Consider the following 25,459-nt stretch of genomic DNA (forward strand, 5'->3'; position numbering starts at 1 on the left):
AGGCTCATCCCTCCCTGGGTGTGGCCTCCCCTGGGAGGGAGGTGGAGTTGAGGCCCTGTTGAGGAGATGGTCGTGAGAGGTGCTCCTTTTAAAAAATGTAATCCTTTTGTGACAATTAGTCCTTCAGTTTTGGTCAATGAAACCAGTATGTTTGTAATGTTAGGCAGTCTTTGTAGCAGCACATTAATATGTCACTGAATATAAACGCACATTATTATGTTACTGAATATAAACAGACCAAGTAGCACGCTAGTGCTGACAAACTGACAAATGTATCATACATAGAAGCAGAAGAGCCAAAGCAACATTTATCCACTGGATGTGCGCTACTCCATAATTAACCACTGAATAATTATGGGTGAGAAATACCCTTTCTGGAGAGAAAAACAGAAACAATGCATCAATGTCCAAGGTGTATAATACTGTTGTAAAAAGATTGCCCAAAGAAGATGGCTCATTATACCCAGCATTTGTAGCGAGGAAATATCGACTGTCTATATATCAGGAAATTCTACTCTGTAAGTACATTGTAGTAATATCTTTCAAACTTATCACCAAAGTACTGGACAATATCCATGAAGTACATTTGGAGATTATAAAAATGAAGTCCATTTTTCAAAGCATTGTATAGTAGCCAGATATAGACATGTAGTCTAAAATGTGTCACCACAAGTGCCCTTCTACCAGTGGAAATCACTGCCAGTGAAATGGCAGAGCTATCATAATGACTATCCACAACCACCCATGACCTCTGATCTTCTAGTCATTGCTACTACTGTGTACTTCAACTACCCACTGCATACATCTTATCAGCTCTGAGAAAATTAGTGCAGTGGTATGGATGATGTTTATAAACATACACACATACACATGCACAGACATGCATGCGCACACACACACACACACACACACACACACACACACACACAAACACACACACACACACACACACACACACACACACACACACACACACACACACACACACACGCACACACATGTACACACACACATTCACATACACAAACACACACAGACAAAGAGATTTGCAATGATAATGGGCAACTGTTCATGCACAATGGATTCAAAATGTTCATTAAGAAAAATGACAAATGTTTCCAGTTTAGCTTATTTATTTAATGTATTTAAATGTTTCTGACTGGGCTAGTAGACTTACCTTGGGGAAACCATTTCAGCCACAGCCTGAAAAATACAAATAGAAATAGTTCACTAACACTAATAACAAAAATGATAGAAGTGAGAATGTAAACAGATTACAAATATTAAATGTAAAATATTTACAAAAAATTTTATTAATAAAAAGTAATGTGCGCACTTATCATATATGTACAAAGGGCAGAAAGGAGTAGATTTAAACGTTGTACACAGCAGGCAGCTTTGAAAGCACATACCAAAATAATCTGCTCACCAATCATACCACTTGACAGTCTATTTGATATGAGCATTAGCCTGTAAGCAAAATTTCATCTGATCTGATGTTACCCACTCTTCTCCAATAATGATTTCAGGTGACTGATAACTGTTAGAAGTGAGTTGACTTAAAGTAGACATTTGAATATACTTTTTAAAGGTCACAGATATTTTCAGTGGTAGTTCTTTAAATGTACTGTAAAGGAATTTACATTGCAGATTGCTGAACACGTTTTCTTTATTGAAAACTTACTATAGTGTGAAACAACTTAATGCCTTGAGTGTTACACAAAGGGATTCTAATAACGAAAGTCTAAATAATCAGCAGTCATGACTGACAGACGTGTGATCTGGTATTTAGCTACACACCTTAAAAACTTTGCTTTGGGACTAAAGTGTGTGAGTCAGCAGGTTTATTCTAGTAGTATATTCAGACAGGATAAAATCTAAATAATTATTTTGTGCTTTTTATTTTGTATGTCCTTAGAGAAAAATACAGAAATCAGTGCAATGTGAATCTATTATCTCTTAGCTGTGTCTATGTGTTTGTCTGTTCAGCAGAAGTTAGGAATTATTTGTGCAATGTTCATATAACATTTATAGCTTGCATAAAAATGCATCCTACAACAATTATTTTATTTATATTATTTTATTTATATTTTTACAAGTATTGCACTGCCTGGGTGAAATACAAAACATGTCACAAGCTAAAAATACAGAAATGCAACCAACAACAGAATAGATCAGACTAATTACATAGAAAAAAATGTGTATATACATTCCAGTGAACAAGCACAGTGCAATGTACAATATATACATTAGTTTCTGAAGTGGATTAATTTTCATTGAATCTTGAGAGAGGATAAGAGATTCGGAAAGGAGATCAGTTATTTGATATGACCTATGTTGAAGCAGGAGCATTTGGCTTGGATGAAGAACTGCTTTTTGAACTGAATTCTGAGTTTGGATTAAGTGCTTATTTCCCTAATGTCAATGGGGAGAGTTTGCCAAAGGTTAGGTGCCTGAGAGTAAAAAGCATGTGCTGTGCTGTGGAGTTTAGTTCTAGGGGTGATAAGTGTTGGTATGGCTTGTGAGTAGTGTTTCTTTATGTCTAGCTGCAAGGGGAATACATGTATGGTGATGGTGTAGTTTGTGAAGTTGGGATCTTAAAAGTAGGTTAGATCTTTGTTTTATGGGTAGCCATTTGGCTTTTTCTAGGGTGATATAGCTATCCTTACATTGACGTCAGTTTGTAATGAGTCAGCAGATGCTGTTAGAGACAGTATAGAGTGTGGCAATGTTTTTCTTGGAGGCAGAAGCAAAAATTGGTAGCCCATACTCAAGTTGCGAAAGGAGAACTCATTTGCCAATGGCTGCTCTGGTTGGTTGGGATAGAAAGGATGAGATATTTTTGGCATAGAATAGGAGGACGCTTATTTTAGCTCTCACTTTGTCTATATGGAAATGGAAGTTTAGTGTCTGATCAAACCATAGTCTGAGGTATTTGAAGGTGAAGTTTGATTCTATGAAACCAAAGATATTTAAAGAGACAAGTGATTAGTGAATTTTTTGTGGAGTTCCAAAAAGCATAGTTTTGATCTTGGTGAGGTTGAGAATTAGTTTATGGTTTTATGAACCATTTGTGGAGCTCATGTCACTCTGACTGGAATTGGTATTGAATGCTGGAGTGAGAGTGACCTGACTGGTAAATGGCCATGTCATCAACATAGAAGATAAGTGGTGGATGGGTGAGGTCACAAGGAAGCTTGTTAATGAATACGGAGAAAAGGAGGGGGGCAAGAATGGATCCTTGTGGTAAACCATTGGTAACAGGTGCAGATTCTGACTATGAGGATACTATTTTAACTCTGTAGTGTCTGTCAACGAGGATGTTTTTAAACCAGAGAGCAGCATGTGGACTGATACCAATTTCAGTTTGTTCTGGAGAAGATAGTGGTCAGTGAGGTTAAATGCCTTTGTTAGGTCTATAAATAGAACACCTGGAAGGAGCCACTATCAGAGTTTAGCAGGATATCAACAGTTAGGGACCAAAAGGCTGTCAGAGTACTTCATCCAGGCCAGAATCCATGTTGTTTGGAGGAGAGCAGGTGGTACTGCTGGATATAGAGGGTGAGTTGTGTGCAGACTATGTTTTCAAGAAGTCTACCCTGAATTGGGAGAATGGATATTGGATAGAAGTGAGGATTATCTTTTGGGTTGGTTTAGTTTGGGAGGGGTTTAATTAGAGCAGTTTTCTAAATTGTGAGATATAGATTATATATGTGGGTGAGGAAGATGGTCTCTGCAGTGATATATGAACCAGGAGTTTGTGCTATCAGATTTATGAGGGGTGTAAGTGGAACTATTTTCAAGTAGAATAGAGACTTCTTTGGGACGTATGCATTTGATGAATAGCAGTGGGGTTGGCAATGCATGATCTGTGGGAGGTGTGGAATTTATTAAGGGGAGATTGCTAAATAGTTTACGGAAATCTTCTAGAGAAAGTTTTGCTGTACTTCACTGAATGGTATTTGCAGACAAGAAATCATGAGGAGGTTTTCTTCCTGTAAGTAGGTTAACCTCTTTCCAGTGTTTGGGGGAATGTAAGAGAATAATTTGTTACTTCATATTTTTAGATTTCTTTTGTGCCTTCTGATGGACTTCTTGGCTAGGTTATGTAAGACTATAGAGGTGTGGCTGTCAGATGGAGGAGTTTGTTTCCATGTTTGCTATGCTTCGTCTTTTAGAGTTAAAGATATTTGAGTTCAGTGGACAGTCATTCAGTTTTGATGGGTTTATAAAGCCTGTGGATAAGTGGGAAGAATTTTGAATTTGCAGCTGGAGTAGAAAGTTGATTAGGCTTACAGCAGCTGTATTAGGGTCATGTAAGCAAAGTATACATTTCCAGCTATGGGCTGTGAGAAAGATTATGAGTTTGTCTGGTTGTGTGGTTCTCTGGTTTCTGAAGGCTTTTAATATTGGTGGTAGTTTTATAGGATGATTATCAATGGTAAAGAGCAGTGGTCTCTCAGTGATGGTGGCAGAATGTTTATGTTGGAGATGGAGTCTGGTATGTTTGTAATAATCAGGTTAAGTGTGAAGTATTTGGATAACCTGAGGTTAGATCTTGTTGGTTCTTTTATGAGTTGATGGATACCTAGTTCTCCAAGGAAAGTAAACATGTCAACTGAAAGTGGGGCATGATAATGAAGATTGAAGTCACCTAGAATGATTATGTTATTGTTTTGGGGACATTTATTAAGGATATTAGCAATGAGTGATTTGAATTTGTCTAGGGAAACAGAGGTCAGTAGATAGGCTGTAGAGATCAGTAGTGGTTTGCATTTGTGAGTTAGAACTGGAGTCTGAGGAGGAGTTTCATTGGGCTGTGACTTTTGGGTTTAGGTTATTTCTGTTCAAAATTAGAGAACCTCCATCTGATCATTTGCTTGGTCTGGCATCATTGACATTCTTGTAGGAGGTTAGAGAGTTTTGGAAGTTGGTGGGGGAGTATTTTTTTACCCAGGATTCTATGACTGCTAGAATGCCTGGATTGTGCTGAGAAATAAAAGTACTTATGTGGTCGAGCTTGTTCCTTACATATGTACATTTTACAACAACTTTCAAACAATAGTGCTAATGAATAGTTTGGGTCTATATTAACTCATCGAAAGACGTATTCTGCGAATATGTCTTCTTTGATCACCAGCCACCAAAATTCACTTCTGCAAACCGTGGAATTTTTCCCACAGCTTGGAAACACTCATCCACCAATGGTCCTGAACACGCAATGCACTAAAAAGAAAATCTACCCAAGTGGGGGGCTTTACCCTCACACTCCCCAATATCAGGGCTGCACCCCTCCCCCCTAACTATATATACCAACTCTGAAATTGTACTATAGTGAGGAAAAGAGCAAAGTTGAGTTGATTGGCAAGGGGTTCTGAACCATGGGAAAAATTCTGCATTTTCACTGAAGTGAATTTCAGCAGCTGGTGATCAATGAAGACATATTCGTGGAATACATCTTTCAATGAATTGATATAGACCTAATATTTTACATGAAATATCTAATAAATGCAAGACAATACACAGCTTATTTTCTAAACACAATAATGTCTTCCAGGGTGGCCACTAGGAGAAAATAACTGACCATTCAGGGTTGGAGGCCTGATGCCAGTCTCTGCCTTTGTGTCAGGACTCACTATGTTTATGGATGTTTCATTGTTTCCCTGTAATACTCATCCTGTTTGGTATTATTGGTTGTTTGACACACACCTGAGGGTGGTTTACTTCATTACAAAATGACTCAAATTGAGTTTTTGGGGAAGGATACCTTCCTAAAAAGACTGAGCTTTATGGTAACATATGCGTTACAGATGGACACTCACCAAACAACTCAAATGTTTTTCTTTTCCTTACAGCACATTTCACTGGGCATTCATAGGTACTAAAGTATCAGTTTTTTATGCTTTAAAGCACATTAACATGCAGGCAAATTACATCTTTCAACTATAGATGTTTTTGCTAACTGTCCAGGATTTTGTCTCATATTTTTGGTCCTTTCTTCATAAAATTTGTGGTTTTCTGTCAAATCACTGAGGAATGAAGTCACTAAATAATAACATATTTTTGAATTTCACACTTCATATCTTTTAGTTAATGCACACTAACACAAATCCTGCTACTCTAGCAATTTTCCAGGTTATGCTGTATTGAAGTAGCCCCCCACCCCACCCTGGGTCAGACTGAGCAGAAGTGTGTGTGGCTGGTAAGACTGACATGACAAATGGGCGGGACGTCATATACAAATGGTACATGACTGACTGCCATACAGATTTGCCAGTGACATCATACATTAGGGCTAGGATGAGGGGTAAACCTAAACCTAATGTCATCAGTGGCTGAAGGACATTAAGGGTAGGGTTAGGACTAACTTGACATCATGGCTGAGACCAGATATAACTTAAATTAAGTGTGGAGTCACTTCAGAAAATACATAAACTGCCCATTCTACAGTTGATTTTATAAAAAGCATCATTGCATTAATTTGGTACAGTGCCTTGCTGAGTTCTTCCCGAAGAGTAACATAGTAGCTTTCTATAAAACACAATTTAACTTCCACTGGGGTAAAGGATCATGCCTGCATTTTCTTTTCTTTTTCTTTTTTATACTACACAGAAGGTGGTTTGAACACCAGTAAATTTATTCCTTCTAAGATATACACCTTGGGCTGCACAGTAGGGCAGCAGTTAGCATTGTCACCTCACAGCAAGAGGGTCTTCAAAAAAACTAAATTAATACTATTTACCCCTTTTTACTGTGGTCAAACTGTAAACTAAACAGAATTACTTGGTGTTATTATTGATTAGCTGATGAAATTGAACTACCATTGTTAAAGATTATGTAACTGACACATCTAGAGAACACGTTGCCATCCCTGCTCTGTGCTGCTCCAGATTTCACTAATATTTAAGCCGCATTGCTATTAAAATGATAAAATTGCCGCAATGAATGTCAGTCAGTACTATAGACCCTACCCTACCACTGTCTAATCCTCAAGAAAATTAATATGGCCGGCATTGGCATATGACCTAACGCTAATTACAACTACCATGGTGCACAATCTCATTTAAAGGCCTAAAAGCTACCTAGCTCTAAACAACATCATACAACACTATGTCCCCAAAACTGATTTATGTTCTCAAAACAAATCTCAGTTTAGTACAGTTAAACCTCTAATTGCTGCAAGAAGACACTCATCTTCAAATAGCATTGCCAACTATGAAAAGATGTCCCTTTAACTGTTAGAACTATTCTAAATATCAGAGCCTTCAAATCACAACTCAGGATCTCTTTCTTTAGTATTTCTATTCCGCATTATTGTTTTGCAGTAACCCCATTGTTTTGCAGTAACCCCCCCCCCCCACAATGTGCCCAATACCCGATGAATAATCATGAGGCCCGTAACGATTTCATCCTCAATATTCATTCCTTATTCATACAGGTCACCGGGAGTTGGTAGTGGGTGGAGTTTTGGCGGGACTTACTTCTGCGTATGGGGGGGGGGGCGTTGCTACAGTAAAACTTCTACTGTCACGTTTATAAGAACAATATTTCAAATTTGCCCTTATTTTTGGGCCTTTGTTCCCCCTTTATTTTAGGCTTTGTCCAGATTTCTCGTGCTAGCATGTTGAAAAGTATGGACAGTGGTTATCATATTTCCTTTAGTCAAGGTCACATACCTCTCAAGTGTACCTCATTACGAGGAACGCACCTCATTTGGGGTCTTAAAAAGTTCATGTACCTCAAAGTTCCTCAATGTTCCACATTGAAAGACTCTGTCACACATTCAGTGTTAGGATTTTTTTTAAGTGAAATCCATGGTCAATAGAAATTAATCATATTAATTAATTAAAACATCTTCTTTATAAGTAAAACCAGCATATTTTAACCATCCGATGGCCTTCCTAGGTGAAGTTGTTAGTAAGCCATTAGTATGTGTTCCACATTTTGTCCATTTGTTCCACATTATGAGGGCTACTATTATTTTGGAGATGGAAGGTTGAGAGCTATGGTCAAGGACAATACACACCTGAAAATGACCATGTCGTTATTTCAGTGCAATATTACAGAAACAGATTTAATCAAGTCCCATTCATATTTAAAGTATACGACTGTGGTTAAGGAAGTTCCGCTCTTCAGTTGGCTTTTTATGGTCACCTTCTTATCTGGTTAAAGTAGAACAGTATCAATAACAATGAACACATTTTAGTTACCTAGGTCACGTACAAAAGCCATTCGTTTCCGTACTTTCAGCCGTGCTGACACCATCATATAAATATTTATTGGGTGGAACTCCCATACACACCTATTTCATGATGTTACCTTAACTTTCGATTTACCTTATCCCGAAATACTGTCACCACCAACTGCAAAGATTGCATTTATAACGTTTTGTACTCATACGCTGCATCTTCGCATGAGGAAGTGGCGCTCACAGAACAAAGAGCTTAATACCGTACTACTGCTACTCATAGTCAGAGGGGGTTCCCTCAGCAGTCACCCATAATCAGGCTGCTTGCACTTTGGACTAAAGTCCCTCTGGGACACCCCCTACACACAATGACAACAGATACTGGGTTTCCCCTACCCCCGCCAAACTTCCCGATCATTCCAAATTGCTTCCAGTTTCTGTTTCTGGTAGCTCAAAGTAAGCTGCTCTCTTTGTGTCTGAATCAAGAGACGCAGTTTGGAAAAAGAAAGGGCAGATAGAGCTGGCAAGGGGATCGGCTATCTGCCCCGTGCCTAACCATGGCCCCGATCTGGTGGTGGTGGGCGCGGGGCCCCAACGGGCTCCTCCTGCTCCTGGTGGTGTGGAATCTCCTTAGCTCTCCAGGTGGGTAACGCTTACACTCTCACTTATACTAAGCTGTAATTATGCCTTCTGCGGGGACTTCAAAGTTAAACTTTTTCTCCTAAAAAACTCTAAGTAAAGAGGTGTCTTAGCATCTCAGTGTGGTGGAAATAATTGTTATGGCATCTCATATTTATAGACAATGTGCAAAACAAAAAGAGAGGGAGAGAGAGAGAATGGTTGTGCCCAGTCTCTAAGACTAACTACATACAGAGATATTCCTCACCCAGGCTTCACAAGAGGTGATTTCCACTGGCTGCCAGGTAGCAGATGTCTAACCAACCCCAGGTGTGTAACAAAACTGTCCTACTTCACTTCATAATATACGTTTTTGCTGCATGTTCTATGATGCAAGCAGTTACACCATGTAATCCAATGGTGTCGGACCAGATAACATTGTATTTAGCCGTTTGTTCGTATGTTTCACTGTTGCGCATTTCAACACTAGTGCAAGCAACTTGGTTTACCTACTACATGCATCTTTTTTATTTAGGACGAGTATGCGAATTACACCAAATGTATTGCAGTAGGCAGTGCAGCCAGATGCACTGCATGGGAGGGAATACTATTGTTTTGAGGTTTTATACAACTTTACAAATCAGCGCAACACATTTGATTAGTGCTGGATGAACTTCAGACACTTCCAAATTAAAAACTGCTGGCTGGGCAGATAGTACAAATGGTGCAGTTGCTGTAAAGAATGGTGTTACTGTATTGCATTTAGGGTTACCACCTGTCCCTCTTTGCGAAGGACAGTCCCACTTTGGGCAGTTGTATCCAGCTTAAAAAACAAAAAAAGGCAAATGTCCTGAGATTTTTAAGACAAAATATATTTCTTAAGTTTTCTGTAATACTTGCATAAAACAATTATTCGTATCTGAAACACACAGATAGTATACGAAATAGCATAAGCAACTCAACTAATACAGGAATAAGCTTTTTTGGCAACAAACAATGTTCTGTCCTTTGCACTGGCCGGAGGTATGTTTTGTTTTGCAAAATGTCACATTTCTACACAAAATGTCCTGAAAAGGTGGCTACCCTAATTACATTTGTGTTCGCCATTTTAACCGTGCAGCAGAATTTAACAGTGACCATCTCAGTCGTTTACGAGAAAAGCTTTGTGGCATATTTAAATGTAAAACAAAACTATACAATTAAGTGCAATAAAAAAAAGATTCAGCAGGGATACAAAAATCATACCTGCCTTATGCTATAAAGGGAATGTTTAACTTGGGGGAGTTGTGGGCTCAAGGTGGGGATAATTGAAAGCAATAAGTAGTAACATTAAATTTAAGGGAAACAAGTAAGAATTAAGCCGATTAGTAATGGAGAGCGATCAGTGGGGGTATGGCTGTGTAGCACATGAAAAAGAGTTGAATTACTTAGATAAATTAATAAAAATGCATTTTTAGTTGTGGTGAACCTACCTATGAAATTTGCAGAAAGTCGCATATCTGCTGTGTGAAGAAAGGGAGAAATGGTAACTTCCAGTCTGCGTGGTGAAATGAGCTCTGGTGAATATATTAGGAATGAGCCAGATTTCCATAATACAGACATATTTTAGAGAACAGTTGTAATAGGCTGCTCACAGAAAGACATGCATACAGACGGGTTATTCTGGAAATGGAGAGGCGGTGTTGCTTTTTGGAAGGTAGTTAATAGCACATTTTATTTGTCAGATTTTTGAAAGTATTTATGCAGGAATTCTGATCTAAAGAAGGGAGATCCCTTTATGTTGCATTGCACAGCACTGATATGAAATAGGAAATTAGAGAAAGACTAAGAAATAGTAAGATGGAGGTGCTCTTAACCTGCCTGATGTTATGGTTGAAGGCAAAGACTAACAGTAGAACAGAGTCAATTGTCAAGAGCATGTCCATATTGGAAGAATTTTTATTATAAATATGGCCACCCCCCCCCCCCACCCCTTTACTGTAGTTGTATTCTGGGCAAATCAAGAGTCATTGAACTGAAACAGATGAGGAAGACCTCACAGGACAGACAAGAGGAAAGGGTGGAAAGGGACAGGATGCTTTTCTCAGTGTGTATCCATAATGGTATGATTGTTAGTGAACCAGTTAATCCAGTTGAAATTCCTTGACTGGAAATCAGATGCAGGCTATGGAGGTGAGAGTGGTAAATCCTAACTACTAGATCACCAAGGATCCCCTGTTGCAGAGACTGTGAAAAGACAGTTCTTGTAAGAGGTAAGGGTGCAAATACTGCAACAGATGGATTTGGTTGCATAATTACATTAATACAGTGAGGAATTTGTAGCTACACCTGAAACCATGGTCCTTGTGTGGGATATGATGCTTATTTGGGTGGTCTTGAACTTGTAAGAATATATAGAAACATAGATTTTGATGGCAGAAAGCTTGGTTCACCTAGTTTCATATTACTCTACCTTATGCATAAAACTTATCTTGCACTCCTGACTTCTAAAGAATTACTATAACTCATCTCAGAGAAAGATTGATTAGATAAGAGAAGGGACAAAAATGAAGGGTTTACAAACTTTGAAAATGCAAGGGCCACATCCATCTGCTCCTGGATTGTCATTAAAGGGACAATTCCCAGTAAATGTGAATGCGGGGGTTTTGGAAGTGTAATTGTGGGAAAATGTCAAGAAGAAGGAAAAGGTAGATGATGAAAAGCTTGAATGTTGTTAATCTATGGAGGAAGAACTAAGGGAATATTTGCAGAATGCTGTTGGCATCAATAGCTGGAGTTCTGAAGAATTAATACAACTAAGGTTTGTGGAGTTTATGGTTTGCTTGAAGTGCATACCAGAGAGAAAAGGTTATTCTTAAAAGTTGTTTGAAGGCAAATGTAAACATCTAGATGACATAAGTGGCTTTACAAGCCTTTACCACTTTTTACAGGTTCCTTAGTGTAATATGTGCCATAGCCAGCTTTAGAATCCAAGCCCCTGAATACTATTTTACTTTGTTCTTTTATCACATCGGCCAATTGCCATTCTCTCATGCTTATGCAAAATCTTGGAGAGATGTATTCGCTCTCAACTTACTACATATATTACTTTTCATAGCCTCCTCTCTTCCCCACAGCATGGTTTCAGACCCAATCACAGCACAACCACTGCCCTTCTGAGGTTCACAGATATCTTAAATCACAATAGAAATTCAGGTCTTCTAACCTCAGCCTATTTCTGGATTTGTCCAAGGCATTTGACACGGTTAATTATGAAATTCTCCTAAGTGAACTCTCTTCTTATGGGCTACCACCCTCCTTGCTTAACTGGGGTCTTAGTTACCTCATTAATAGATCCCACCAGTGAAATGACAAGAACATTTTTCCTGCTTCCCTCCTGTGTTTGTTAGAATCCCACAAAGCTTCATTCTAGGACCACTACTGTTTAACTTATTCATCAATGGCCTAAATGCAGCAGCCTAAGAGGCCACCATAGTACAATATGCTGATGACTCCACACTAACATGTACTTCTGGGGCATTACCCATGCTGCAAACACTCATCCAGAAATGCTTCTCTTCCACAGAACCTTGGCTAAACTACACTGTTCACCCTCAATTCTCTCCATCTAAAAACTACCTTTAGTACACTGTCGTCCAACAGGACCAATATAGAACTCGTATCTCACACCAAACTACTAGGTGTGATTATAGGTGACCACCGGAAATTTGATCTTCATCTTCTACAAGCCATCAAGACCTGCCCTCTTACTGCTTCTATTCTAAACAATCTGAGCTACTCTCTATCAGCCAAACTAGAACACTGTTATAATAAAGTAGCCACATTTGCAACCTGACAAATAGATCACAACACATCCTCTCTCTAAAGCAACTGAACTATCTTGAATAAAATGATTTGCTATTGTACTCCCAAGTAAATACAACCATCAATCTACTGCACAACCCTGAAAAATTCCCATCTCTCCACTCCATCACTCAACCTTACACTACTTAGAGACCTCTGTGCTCCACTGACAAATAATTACCCTCCATAACTAAACCTAACAGTAATGATTGATACTCCTGTATTCACACTGCATTCCTAATAGATGGAATGCCATCTCACCCTACTTAAGAACAGACTGCAGCCTCAAAGACTTTAAATGCCACCTGAGGCAATACCTGGTGGATAAATAGCTCTGCACCTGCACCATGCCTGGTTAAATGGGACAAATATTGCTATATGAATTCATGCTGTAACTCTCTGCTGCACAAAATTAAATGTACTATTCTCATAACTATCCAAGAAACACCAGCAGCAGCAATGAAAAATTAAGAAACACAATTTACCAGCACTTTACCAGCAATTCTTTTTATTAAAAAAAAGCGATCTGGTACCTCGGCAATTCGCCTTCATGGATCACCTCATAATTATACCTTCCTCTATCATCCCATCTCCTTTATCTTCCTTGTGCCTCCTCTTGTCATTCCTTTGTTTCCTTGAGCTGCTCTAACTCTTTATCTTATCTTCTTATGTCTTCGATTTTGAACAAATCTGTGTAGCAACAGATATTCTTATGTAAAACTTGACAATCTATGCCTACTGGTGATACTGTACTGCATATACCTCCCTGCATTTGACAATATATATATATATATATATATATATATATATATATATATATATATATATATATATATATATATATATATGTATATACATAGGTAGAAATAGATATAAATTTATATACAACTGCAACCCATGTAACTGCCGTTTTTTTATCTAAACTGTTTGTTAATGTTGTAACTGATGTTTAGGTTGTCTGAATAATGGAATTGTTGCTCATGAATGAAAGTGACTGTAAATGAAACAATGTAAATGATGTCCATAATGCTTGTATAATGGAGATTTTCTCCCCGGGCCTACCTCAAAAGAAGGCAGGGCTCAAGTCAGACTTTCCTGGTAAATAAATGCCAATACAGGAATAAATTCTCATCTTTGATTTTTATTCTACTGTGTCTCCCAAAGTGTCAATCATGAACTCTAAGTCACTTGATACAAATATTTGTCCTGGAAAGCTAGGAGGATAAATGTGTAGCAGACAGATTGCCAGTTGATACGGGCTATTCAGGTGTGGGTCACTTGTGAGACTTTCAGGCAGGGCAGAGAGTTTTTACTTGAAGGACCCTGTAGAATATGAGAGACACAGATGCATCGGGATTTTGGAAGAGCATGTGAGAAGTATGGAGTAAGGGTTTCTCAAACATCGACTAAACATTACATATATGAACGTGTGGACAAGTGTGTTGGTGAACACGCATTCTGAGGTAGTGAACTTATTTGATGATTGGTTTGTTTTAGTGGTGGTAGTAACCATTTGTAAGGACATATTAGATATTTCTTTTGTTTTAGTAGTGATAATAACCAGTTGGGACAGTTTATAGTTCATTATGACAGGTTTTAATGAGACTTTGAGTTTGTTAGAACACTGAAGATTAAAATGTCCAAGCACAATTGTGATGGAAGAGGCTATTAAAAGGTCACTAAAAAGTGACTTAAGAACCATTTCCTAAACTAAACCAGTTGGCGTTGGCTGAGGTGGTGGATAATATAAGGGGGACCAACGTTTTAAAAAAGTTTGTGGTTTTCAGTTAGCAATGAAACACTCTACCATCATAGTTACACAGAAGAAGAAGAAAAAAAGTGCTTTCTGTAGGGAAACAACATTCTCTGTCCTCCCATGTTGGGGACCTCACCCATATACACTCTCTCACATATATATATATATATATATATATATATATATATATATATACCAATTACATGGTTGAAAAAAAAAAATATATATATATATATATATATATATATATATATATATATATATATACCAATTACATGGTTGAAAAAACACAGTGAAAAAGAAAAAAATAAAAAACGCTGCGTTACTATAATAGGAATGGTAATGGCAATGATCTCCCAAGACAGACGCTACTCAATGAGTTGCAACTTATCCAGTTATGACTGCCGAGTTGTATTATCACTGAGTGGTTACTTAGCTATTAGTACCATAACATCCCCTACCATTCACTCTTTTGGGATGTCTGTCTTTAGTTGTAGAAACTTATTCTGTGAGGCTATACTTCATGTGAAAGATTAAGAGAAGGGCATCACCATTGCCTATTCAAATCATGGGGATATCACTTCTTAACAGGTTAGTGTAGCAGTAGACAGTGTGTGCATGTGTGTTTGTCTACGAAGGCATGTGTGTGTCTATATGTATGTACGAGTGTGTAGTTGGTGGAGAAGAAGTCAAAAATATGTATGTTATATTATGATCTGTGTAGCTATCTAGAATGAAGCTACAGAAAATGGTTGTCCTGCATTCTGTACACTGCAGATTTAGTAAAACATGCTCTCAGGCACAAACTCCCCTCCCCCACTGCCTGTGCCCTTGCTGTTCAAACTGCTCTTTGGCATATTAGTGTATTCTGTTTCTTGCTTTTCAGAGATGTTGTATACAGTTATATACTACCAAATAACAGTGCTGTTTGCTACAGCTTCACGAAAAACCCGAGTGTTAATTATTTTTTTATTGAAGTTAAACATGGTTTTCTCTGAAGAGTGCCGTCCTAATGTCTCCATGCTGCAGAATGTGGATAGTATTTCTTTCTACAACTGACATGTGAAAGGAACTGAAAGTATGCTCCACTCTCTTTAGGAAATGCACCATGGTATGGTGATATTCTTAGATCTCAGGAATGTACCATAGTATGTTATTATCCTTAGATCTCAGAAATGTACCATAGTATGTTAGTATCCTCAGATTGACTCAGGGGTTGCCACACCTGCAATTTATCTACAATGCATATTATGTGGGTTTTTTTAATGTTGATTTTGCAGTTTTGTGAATGCTTTCTTATGTAGCTAGCATTTTTTTTCATGAAGACGTGAAAATTATGCAGGCATATAAAACTACTCCTTCTGGAGTACAGACTCTGGTCTTTACTATACACCATTAGTTTGTTCGCCCTCCTGTGCATTACTATCTTGCTACCACATTTGAGTTAAAGGAAACATCTGTCACTTTTAAAGCTGTTACTAATGTCACAGTCATGTTCATTCTACATTCTTGTATTTTGTTTTATAAACATAAAATGTGTTGCAATACTAATTTAAGTGACAAAGAAACTGCATGTCTTGTTGAAATTGCAATCTTTATGCACCTTCTATTTTCTGGTTTGTCTTGCTGCTCTGGTTTTATTTTATTTGACTACACTGAGATATTAATGAATGATGATATCCCACACTGTTAGACCTTAGGGAGACATTTAGTACACTTATTAAGTAGCTATTTTTTCTTTAATATAGATCAAAACTCTTGATTGTTCTGATTCTGCAGTCACCAGCTCAAGGTTCTTTTACTACTTGATTCCAAGGCACTTGCCTGGTTCTCAAACCCTTTGCCAACATGCCATGTATCCTTTCCTCAGACCCTGTATTCTTCCCTTATAAGGTCCTTTATTGAGTACAATGCCCTATTCAGCATGTACCTTGCAAAGCATTTGCAGCAGCTGGAATAGACCACAGAGGTTCCTCGCCAGGAGAATCCAGTGCCTCAAAAATCTACCATACACAGATAGGGCTAAAAGCCCTATCCCTCTACTCTGTTTCATACAGACTCTTCAGAGGTGACCTCTGTCTGGCATACAATGCGATTTTGGACCCCGCCTTGATGGGCCTGCTGCATATCCAGAAGTCAAGCACCACCGCACATGCGGCCTCAAACTGGTCTGTGACATCAACAGGACTTGTTGGTGTGACAGATTTGTTCATAGGTTCATAGGTTCATACTAGGCTATCTGCCCTAGAGTATTTAAAAGCCTAGCCAGAGTGTGTTTGGCTTTCGCCACCCATTTTAAATTAATTTTGCTACGCCCTTTTTCGAGTTTAGTATACTGTGCCTCTGTCTAACAGTGACACAGAAGTGATACCCTGGGTAAACCTACGATCTCCCATCTACTCATCAAGATTCCTCTTGAAGAGAGTCAATGAGGGACTCTGCCTAACCTGGACTGGGATTTTATTCCAGAGTGAAGGGAGCCTCTGGGTTATGACTCTGTCCCTCCAGCATGTCCTATTTATTTCAGTGCTGAGGTTCAAGTCTCTCGAGCGCGTAGCTCGATCGGATTCGGATTTTCTGAGGTGCAGCATGTCCATTAATTCCGGGTTGGACATGGCTTTATACGTCAGGCACAGATCACCTCTGAGCAGGCGGTATGCCACTGAGTAGAGCTGGAGTTTCTTTAACCGGGCAGCATATGGCATCTGTTTGAGCCCTTTGATCCTCTTGGTGAGGTACTTTTGGGGTCTTTCCAGTTGCTGCAGGTGTCTGGCAAGGTACATCCCAAAAGGGGCATTGTACTCAATTATGGGCCTGATGAGGGATGAGTAAAGAGGCACAATGACCTCCCCTGATCTAGATGTGAATCCCTTCATGATTAGGTGGGCTATATAAAATGTTTTTCTAACCACTTTGGCCACGTGGTTGTCAAATGAGAGATTGCTATCAACTTGGGTCCCAAGGTCCCTAATTACTTCTTCCGTACTTAATGGATTACCACCTATGTGGTAATTTGTGTGCACTTTGTTTTTGTCAAAGGGGATGACTATACACTTTTTGGCGTTTAGCTTGAGGCCATGGCTCTGGCACCAGTTGTCTGTTTCTATGAGGCCCTTTTGGAGGATTCTTGTGTTGGCTGGAGAGTCGATTATGGCACCCAGTTTGCAGTCATCTGCGAACTTGGTCAGCCACAGTCCTTCCGTGTTGGCCTGTACCTCTGAGAAATATATACCGAACAAGAGAGGTCCCAGGACTGAGCCTTGTGGGACACCACTTGTAACTGGTTTGGAGTCTGACATGGCTCCAGCAATTCTAACCATATGGGTTCTGTCCTTGAGCCAGTTTGCAACCCATCTAGTGACATAGGGGTTTATATTTAAGCTGGTGAGCTTACCTATAATGCCCGAATGGGGCATTGTATCGAAGGCTTTTGCGAGGTCCAGGTAGGCTGTGTGGACCACCTTCCCCTTGTCAATGGCCTTGATGACTGTTTCAAAGAAATCAACCAGGTTTAAGAGACAGGATCTGCCCTTAACAAAGCCAAATTGGGTAGGATCCAGTGTCTGTAGGTCCCCAATATCTTTATTTATGAGGTCCATGATGATCCTTTCCATAGCTTTGCAGATCAAGCTAGTCAGGCTTATGGGGCGATAGTTTCCAGGATCTGTTGAGGCACTACCTTTGTGGAGAGGGACCACTGTTGCTGTACGCCACTCTTTGAGTACATATCCTGTAGTAAGGCTGAGATTGAACAGTAATTTTATGTTTGGGTTTAGCTCTTCTTAGAGTTCATGTAGGACGGAGCCCGGGACACCGTCTGGTCCCATTGATGCTGTGCTTTTTGCTTTGGAGAGGGTGGCTCTTACCTGAGCATCTGAGATGTCAGGGGGGCAGCACTCTGCTGGGATAGATATTTGCCCTTTTGTTGGGGAGGGGGGGTTTACGCTGAACCTGTCAGCTAGGATGTTGGCAATGTCTGTGGGTTCGGTGTATTTTTTGTCATTTTGGACTAATTCTGAGCATATCTGGGAATTCCCACCCAGGTTCCTGACATAACTAAAGAAAGCCTTGTGATTATCCTTAGTGTCCTGTGCAATTGTTTCCTCTAAGCTGGCCTTAGACGATTTTATGAGTGCCCATAGTTTTTTGCTAAGACTGATCAGAGATGCCTTCCCTTTTTGGGATTTTGCTGTATCATGTAGTAGCTTCCTCCTTCTATTGTATAGTTTGTTTATGGTTGGGGTCCACCAGACAGGACGTCTGCCTTTGGAGGATTGGGTCTTGGCTTTATTTGGGATTGCATGATCCATGCATTCCTGAAGGTGTTCATAGAATGCGTTTATAAAGGATTCTGCGGTCTGGGCCGTATTTTCCACAGGCCCGGGGGCTTTGAAGGATTCCACCTTGGTTTTGAGGAGTGTGAAATTTGCTTTAGAGAAGTTTTTCACTGTGGTTTTCTGGGCAGGGGGTGGGGTCGGGATGTGAATATCCAGTGAGATTAGTTTATGGTCTGATCTTACCAGTGAGGGATACACTTCTGGTCTGGAGCATAGAGTCCCCATGTTGGTGATGATCAGGTCCAGTATGTTTTCCCCCTTGTGAGAGTGGTAACAAGTTGTTCCATAGCATTTGAGTTTATAAATTCTAGGAACCTTTGGGCTAGGGTGTTGGAGCTAGAGTAATGCTCCCAGTCTATGTTTGGGTAGTTGAAGTCACCCAATATAATGGTGTTTGGACAGACCTTCATATTTTCCAGTGTTCTCAGGAAGGCCGAGTGGGGTTCCTGGGTTTGGGAGGGTGGTCTGTAGCAGGCTATAAACTGGAAGGCAGTTTTACCCACTGTTAGTTGCACATGGATAGTTTCTGATGCTTCTTGCTGTGCCACCAACCTGGAGGTGTGGGTATCTTTGACGAATATTGATACTCCTCCTCCTTTTGTGGTTCGGTCCATGTTTTGGGGCCGAAAAGCATGGTATGAGGTATAACCTGGTAGTGCTGGGGTGATCTCGGGAGCCTTGAACCAGGTTTCTATTACTGCACAGATATCAATGTTCTCCATGCTAAGGAGAGTTTTGAGTGCATGCATCTTGAGGTTTAGACTTCTGGCGTTGAGTAGCATTACTCTTAGTTTCTTATCCCTTGTGATACCTATGGAGGTGGGTTTGTCTTTTGAGCCTTGCCTAAAAAAGGCACTATGGGGGTGGCAAGGGCCTTTGCCAATATCCAAAAGCCCAGGGGTGACAGGTGCAAGCCCTCCCTAGCGAAGCATCGTGGCTTGTCGAGCATGTCATCCCAGGCTGACAGGCATTGGATCCCCTTTGAATGACACCAATACTTAAGCCAATTGTTGAAATTGATCATCTTTTCTTCATATTGTGGCATCATTCTTGGTGAGGGTAAGATGCTACTCAAGGTCAGGGTCATACCGGCCTGGGCTACATGCTCAGAGAGCTCCTCTATGTCTCTTTTCATGTAGTCCATGGAGGTACATCTCAGGTAATTCACACCAGCATGGACAATGACTGAGTCATATTTGTATTTGCTTTCGAGTGACCTGAGTGCTTGTGTTATGTGGCGGATCCTAGCGCCCGACAGGCAGCTCACCATGACCTTCTCATTGTTCAACCTGGTGAGCGGGATGTCAGTGTGCCTGACGATAGAGTCACCTATAACAAGTGTATCAGGTGTGTTGTTTAGCCTTAAGAGCTGTGACTGTTTGGCACACTGGCTTTGTGAGCTATGTGTTGCATGTGTTTTGTTTTGGGGTAGCGGTTGCTTGGGTGTCTGCTTTGGAGGTCTCTGCTGCTTAGGCAGATTTTTATTTAGAGCCTCCGAGTATGTTTTTGTGTGTTTATGTGTTTGGTTTGCTGTCGTGGTAGGTCTATGTGAGACTGGAATTGTAGTGAGTGTGGTTTCCTTCTCCTCCTGACTGGTTACGCCAGTACTGAGTTGAGAGAGCTTAGCCTCCAGTTTGGCTATATGGTTGCATCTCTCACATGTGTTGGAATTTGTTGGGAGGAGGAGAGGGTTGTCTGTGTACATGAGGCAGTTGTAACATTACCTCAAGATTCCCAGATTCACCAGCTGGACCGGAGAGGAGATTGACAACTGACCTTTGGACATGCTAGAATAGTATTGGGAATTCCTTTATAATTGAAAAAAGGGCCAATGGGGAACAAGGTACTCAAGGGGAGTTTGTGAGGGTGTAGTGCTTTTAATTTTTTAGTGCTGACTTATATAATTGCTTTAGTGAGCAAGTGCCAGGCTTTAGAGTAAGAATAGGGTGTTTATTATGAGAACTAGATCAGGTCTAAGGGAAAAAGTGAAGAGCAGACTTTATGGAGCCGAGAATGGTTTAAACCCAATTAAGTGGCGCTGCCCGATGCTGCGCTATGCGCAAAATCGCGCTAAAGCGAGTTTTATACAGGGGGACTTGAAAGAGCTAGAAATTGGCCTAAAACAGCCAATAGACTACCAGATTCTTGTGTTGGGAACACTCCTCCAAGGATAGATAGGTTGCTCTAAGCTCCCCACTGCCACTGGTGAACAAAGAAACCTCCCTTTATCCAAGAAAGGAAATGGGCAACACAGGAACTTTCCAAAAGTCCAGAATACAGCAAAGCCTGTATTTGGACTATTCAAGGTCAGGAAAGATGGGAAACAAGGATAATTTTTTTGTTTTTTTTTTCTTTTTTTGCAACACCCAGCAGGAAAATGCAATAAATATGTAACACAGGCTAGCGCACTTGAGTATGTAGCCTCAACAGGTAAATGCAACAAACAGGACATACTTTAAAAGTGCAGGTGCAAAAACAACTTTAAACAGTTTAAAACCGTTCAAGAAGCAGAAATACTTGCAGTTTAGCTAGATTGGACAGTCGCCCAGGTAGTAGCAGGAAAAAAAAAACACTTTTATCAGGTTAGCAGTCGCTCTTTTAGCCTCTCTGCTGGACCACGAGGAGCTTGGCTGAGTAGTAACAAGCGCAAAAACTGCGCCATAGCGGGTTTTATACAGGGAGACTTGAAAGAGCTAGAAATTGGCCCAAAACAGCCAATAAACTACCAGACTCTTGTGCTGGGAACACTCCTCCATGGATAGATAGGCTGCTATAAGCTCCCCACTGCCACTGGTGAACAAAGAAGCCTCCCTTTATCCAAGAAAGGAAATGGGCAACACAGGAACTTTCCAAAAGTCCAGAATACAGCAAAGCCTGTATTTGGACTACTCTAGGTCAGGAAAGACGGGAAACAAGGATAATTTTTTTTTTTTTTTTTTTTGCAACAAACAGCAGGAAAATGCCATAAATATGTAACACAGGCTAGCACACTTGAGTGTGTAGCCTCAACAGGTAAATGCAACAAACAGGACAAACTTTAAATTACAAGCGCAAAAGCATGCTAAAGCTGGCTTTAAAGCAGTGGGTTAGAAAGAGATAGGAAATGGCCCAAAACAGCCAATAAGCTACAAGTCACTGGGCTGGAACCACTCCTCAAGGGACAGATAGGCTGCTCAGAGCTCCCCACTCTCACTGGTGAACAAAGAAGCTTCCTCCTATCCAAATAAGGATATGGGCAACACAGGAACTATGACACAGCCCAGAGATCAGCAATATCTGAAGACTGGACTATTCTAGTTCAGTAAAGGCGGGAAACAAGGATATATATATATATATATATATATATATATATATATATATATATATATTTACAAAGTAGCAGAAATTAGGTACAGAAACACAGTAAATGCTTTAATTTGGCCAGCACACTTGAGTGTGTAGCCTACCAGTTAAACTAAGCAAAAACAAACTTTAAAAGTGAAAAAACTCAGAAATACAGGCAGGAATGCAATAAAACAACTTTGCAGAGCTTATTTAGTTAAAGAAACAGAGAAGTCTATATATACAGAAAAGCAGCTAAAATACACAAACACTTCAGATGCAGTGCAACCTAGAGCACTTGAGTTGTAGCAATATTAAGGCAATTACAGTTATAATAAATGCTTTGAAATATACTCTATATTTCCAAAATGTTTGAGAAGCACAGTCAGAACACAAGGAGATTCGGGCAAAAAAAAAAATTTTTTTCTTGAAAGGGAAAAAGGAGAAACAGAAGGCCTTATTAAATGTTCTCTCTGTATTAGGTAGAATGAGCTAATGACACTAGACTGGGAGGAGTGTCACAGATCAGATTTACAGTAGGGACGGGCAACTGCAAAGCCACCAAGTATAAACAGCAAGACACCAACTGGGAGGGGTTGGGGTGGGGACATAAACAATAGCCTACAGACAGTAAGCACTAGAGAAAGCCACAAATGAAAGTTTTTAAACAGATAAAGATTTGTAAAGATACAGAATTCTTTTAACTGCAAACAAATCAGTTATTTGTGCAGATTAGTTAATAGCAATAAAATACACTCAAAGACTAAAAAGCAGGCAATAAAAGTGCTATATATTAATTGTTAGAAACAATAATCTGTATAAATAATCAAAAAAAAAAAACAGGATACTTATATATCTCAGCTAATAGTTGTGGGTAACAACTCTCATCCACTCTGCTCAGTGTGTATAGACAGAAACCCTATCAAAGTTAGGGCTTAAATACCAGAAGAACAACTTTTTTTTTTTTTTTACAAAAACACAAAAGAACCAGCCCCCACTAGCCAGCAGTCAATTAACACAATCTAGCCAAGTTAAAGAAAGGCTTCAGCTAAAAACAATAGCCTACAGACAGTAAGCACTAGAGAAAGCCACAAATGAAAGTTTTTAAACAGATAAAGATTTGTAAAGATACAGAATTCTTTTAACTGCAAACAAATCAGTTACTTGTGCAGATTAGTTAATAGCAATAAAATACACTCAAAGACTTATATATTAATTGTTAGAAACAATAATCTGTATAAATAATCGAAAAAAACAGGATACTTATATATCTCAGCTAATAGTTGCGGTTAACAACTCTCATCCACTCTGCTCAGTGTGTATAGACAGAAACCCTATCAAAGTTAGGGCTTAAATACCAGAAGAACAACTTTTTTTTTTTTTTACAAAAACACAAAAGAACCAGCCCCCACTAGCCAGCAGACAATTAACACAATCTAGCCAAGTTAAAGAAAGGCTTCAGCTAAAAACAATAGCCTGTAGACAGTAAGCACTAGAGAAAGCCAATAACAATAGCCTACAGACAGTAAGCACTAGAGAAAGCCACAAATGAAAGTTTTTAAACAGATAAAGATTTGTAAAGATACAGAATTCTTTTAACTGCAAACAAATCAGTTACTTGTGCAGATTAGTTGATAGAAATAAAATACACTCAAAGACTAAAAAGCAGGAAATAAAAGTGCTATATATTAATTGTTAGAAACCATAATCTGTATAAATAATCGAAAAAAAAAAAACAGGATACTTATATATCTCAGCATAACAGTTGTGGTTAACAACTCTCATCTACTCCGCTATATTTGTGTACCAGAGACTTCCCCATCTGTGGAATAGACTCCCTCTCCGTGTCAAGCAGAGTAACTCTTTACCCCTTTTTATGCGCTACCTGGATAACTGCATGGGAAATAGAAAATACATCGCTGATAAACATATATATTCCAACCATGGTTTTAATCTTCTCTATTCAGAGCCAGTATAACATCCAAAAACGAAATAAGATAGAAAACTCACTTTATTTTTAACCAAAAAACAAAGCTTTCGGGAGTATCCCTTCCTCAGTGTTGATTAATACATTTCTAATTAAAAATGAACACATTATATAACAAATGGACAAATACCACATGACACAGCCAACCTATAAAAAACAATACATAAAAAGTCCAATCATAGTGTTAAAGATATAGGACTCTATTTTAAAACTCTTATTAAAAAAATATATTTTCAAAAAGACCTATAAAATATGTTTATACTACATGTCGCTGAATATAAATGGATAGTCAGGCTAAATGCAGACTAAAAACATGGGCTGAATAATATGGTCACTATTAAGCCAATACTGGTATTTAAGCAAAAACAGTATCATTAAGCATATTTCATTTATTTACACTATTCTATACATAAAGTTTTAGTAATAAATTAGTGTTTAGTTGTTTTATATGTAGTATAAACATATTTTATAGGTCTTTTTGAAAATATATTGGTTGGAGGCCTGATGCCAGTCTCTGCCTTTGTGTCAGGACTCACTATGTATATGGATGTTCCACTGTTTCCCTCTAATATCCATCCTGTTTTGTATTATTGGTTGTTTGACACATACCTGAGGATGGTTTACTTCATTACAAAATGTCTCAAATTGAGTTTTTGGGAAAGGATACCTTACTAAAAAACTATTCTTTATAGTAACATATGCATTACAGATGGAATCTCTTCAAAGAACTAAGATGATTTTCTTTTTGTTACAGCACATTTCACTGGACGTTCATAGGTACTGAAGTGTCAGTTTTTTATGCTTTGAAGCATATTAACATGCAGGAAAATGACATTATTCAACTGCACAGATTTTTGCTGAATGTCCAGATTTTTGTCCCGTATTTTTGGTCTGTTCTTTATGAAATTTGTGGTTTTCTGTCAAATCATGGAGGACTGAAGTCACTAAATAATAACATACTTTTGAATTTCACACCATATATTTTAGGTAATGCACACTAACACAAATCCTGCTACTTTAGCAACTTTCGAGGTTATGTTGTATTGTCCAGTCAGATTGAGCAGAAGTGTGCGTGAGCAATAAGATTGACATGCCAAATGGCTGGAATGTTGTATGCAAATGATGCATGATTGACTGCCACACAGATTTACCAGCAACATCATACATACATTAGGTTTAGGGTGAGTGGTAATCCTAATCCTAATGTCATCTGTGTCTGAAGAACATTAGGTTTAGGGTTAGGACTAACTTGACATCGTGGCTGAGACCAGATGGAACTTTTAAGTGTGGAGTCATTTCAGAAAATACATAAACTGCCCATTCTACAGGTGACTATATAAAGCATCATTGCATCAATTTGGTAGTGCCTTGCCAAGGTCTTCCAAAAGAGTAACATAGTAGCCGTCTAT

At 39.1% G+C, this 25,459-nt stretch overlaps 1 protein-coding gene and 1 long non-coding RNA gene across 4 annotated transcripts in view; one reads left to right on the forward strand and one right to left on the reverse strand.

Moving 5' to 3' along the window:
* The window catches only part of LOC122806569, a 204,074-nt gene extending 193,717 nt beyond the window's left edge, over positions 1-10,357 (reverse strand). For all 3 annotated transcript variants that reach the window (XR_006365522.1, XR_006365523.1, XR_006365521.1), the window contains exons 1-2: positions 10,279-10,357; positions 1,178-1,203 (exon numbers count right to left, since the gene is read on the reverse strand). This is a non-coding gene — a long non-coding RNA (uncharacterized LOC122806569). The remainder of the gene's footprint in view (positions 1-1,177; positions 1,204-10,278) is intronic.
* The window catches only part of LOC122806568, a gene marked incomplete in the record, with an annotated part of 552,044 nt that continues 534,938 nt past the window's right edge, over positions 8,354-25,459 (forward strand). The window contains 1 exon segment of the mRNA XM_044077104.1: positions 8,354-8,830. Within this exon segment, the coding sequence (XP_043933039.1) occupies positions 8,746-8,830 (85 nt within the window).

The sequence above is a fragment of the Protopterus annectens genome, chromosome 7.part0, assembly GCF_019279795.1.
Source record: "Protopterus annectens isolate FY-2018-M chromosome 7.part0, PAN1.0, whole genome shotgun sequence".
NCBI classification, from domain to species: Eukaryota; Metazoa; Chordata; order Ceratodontiformes; family Protopteridae; genus Protopterus; species Protopterus annectens.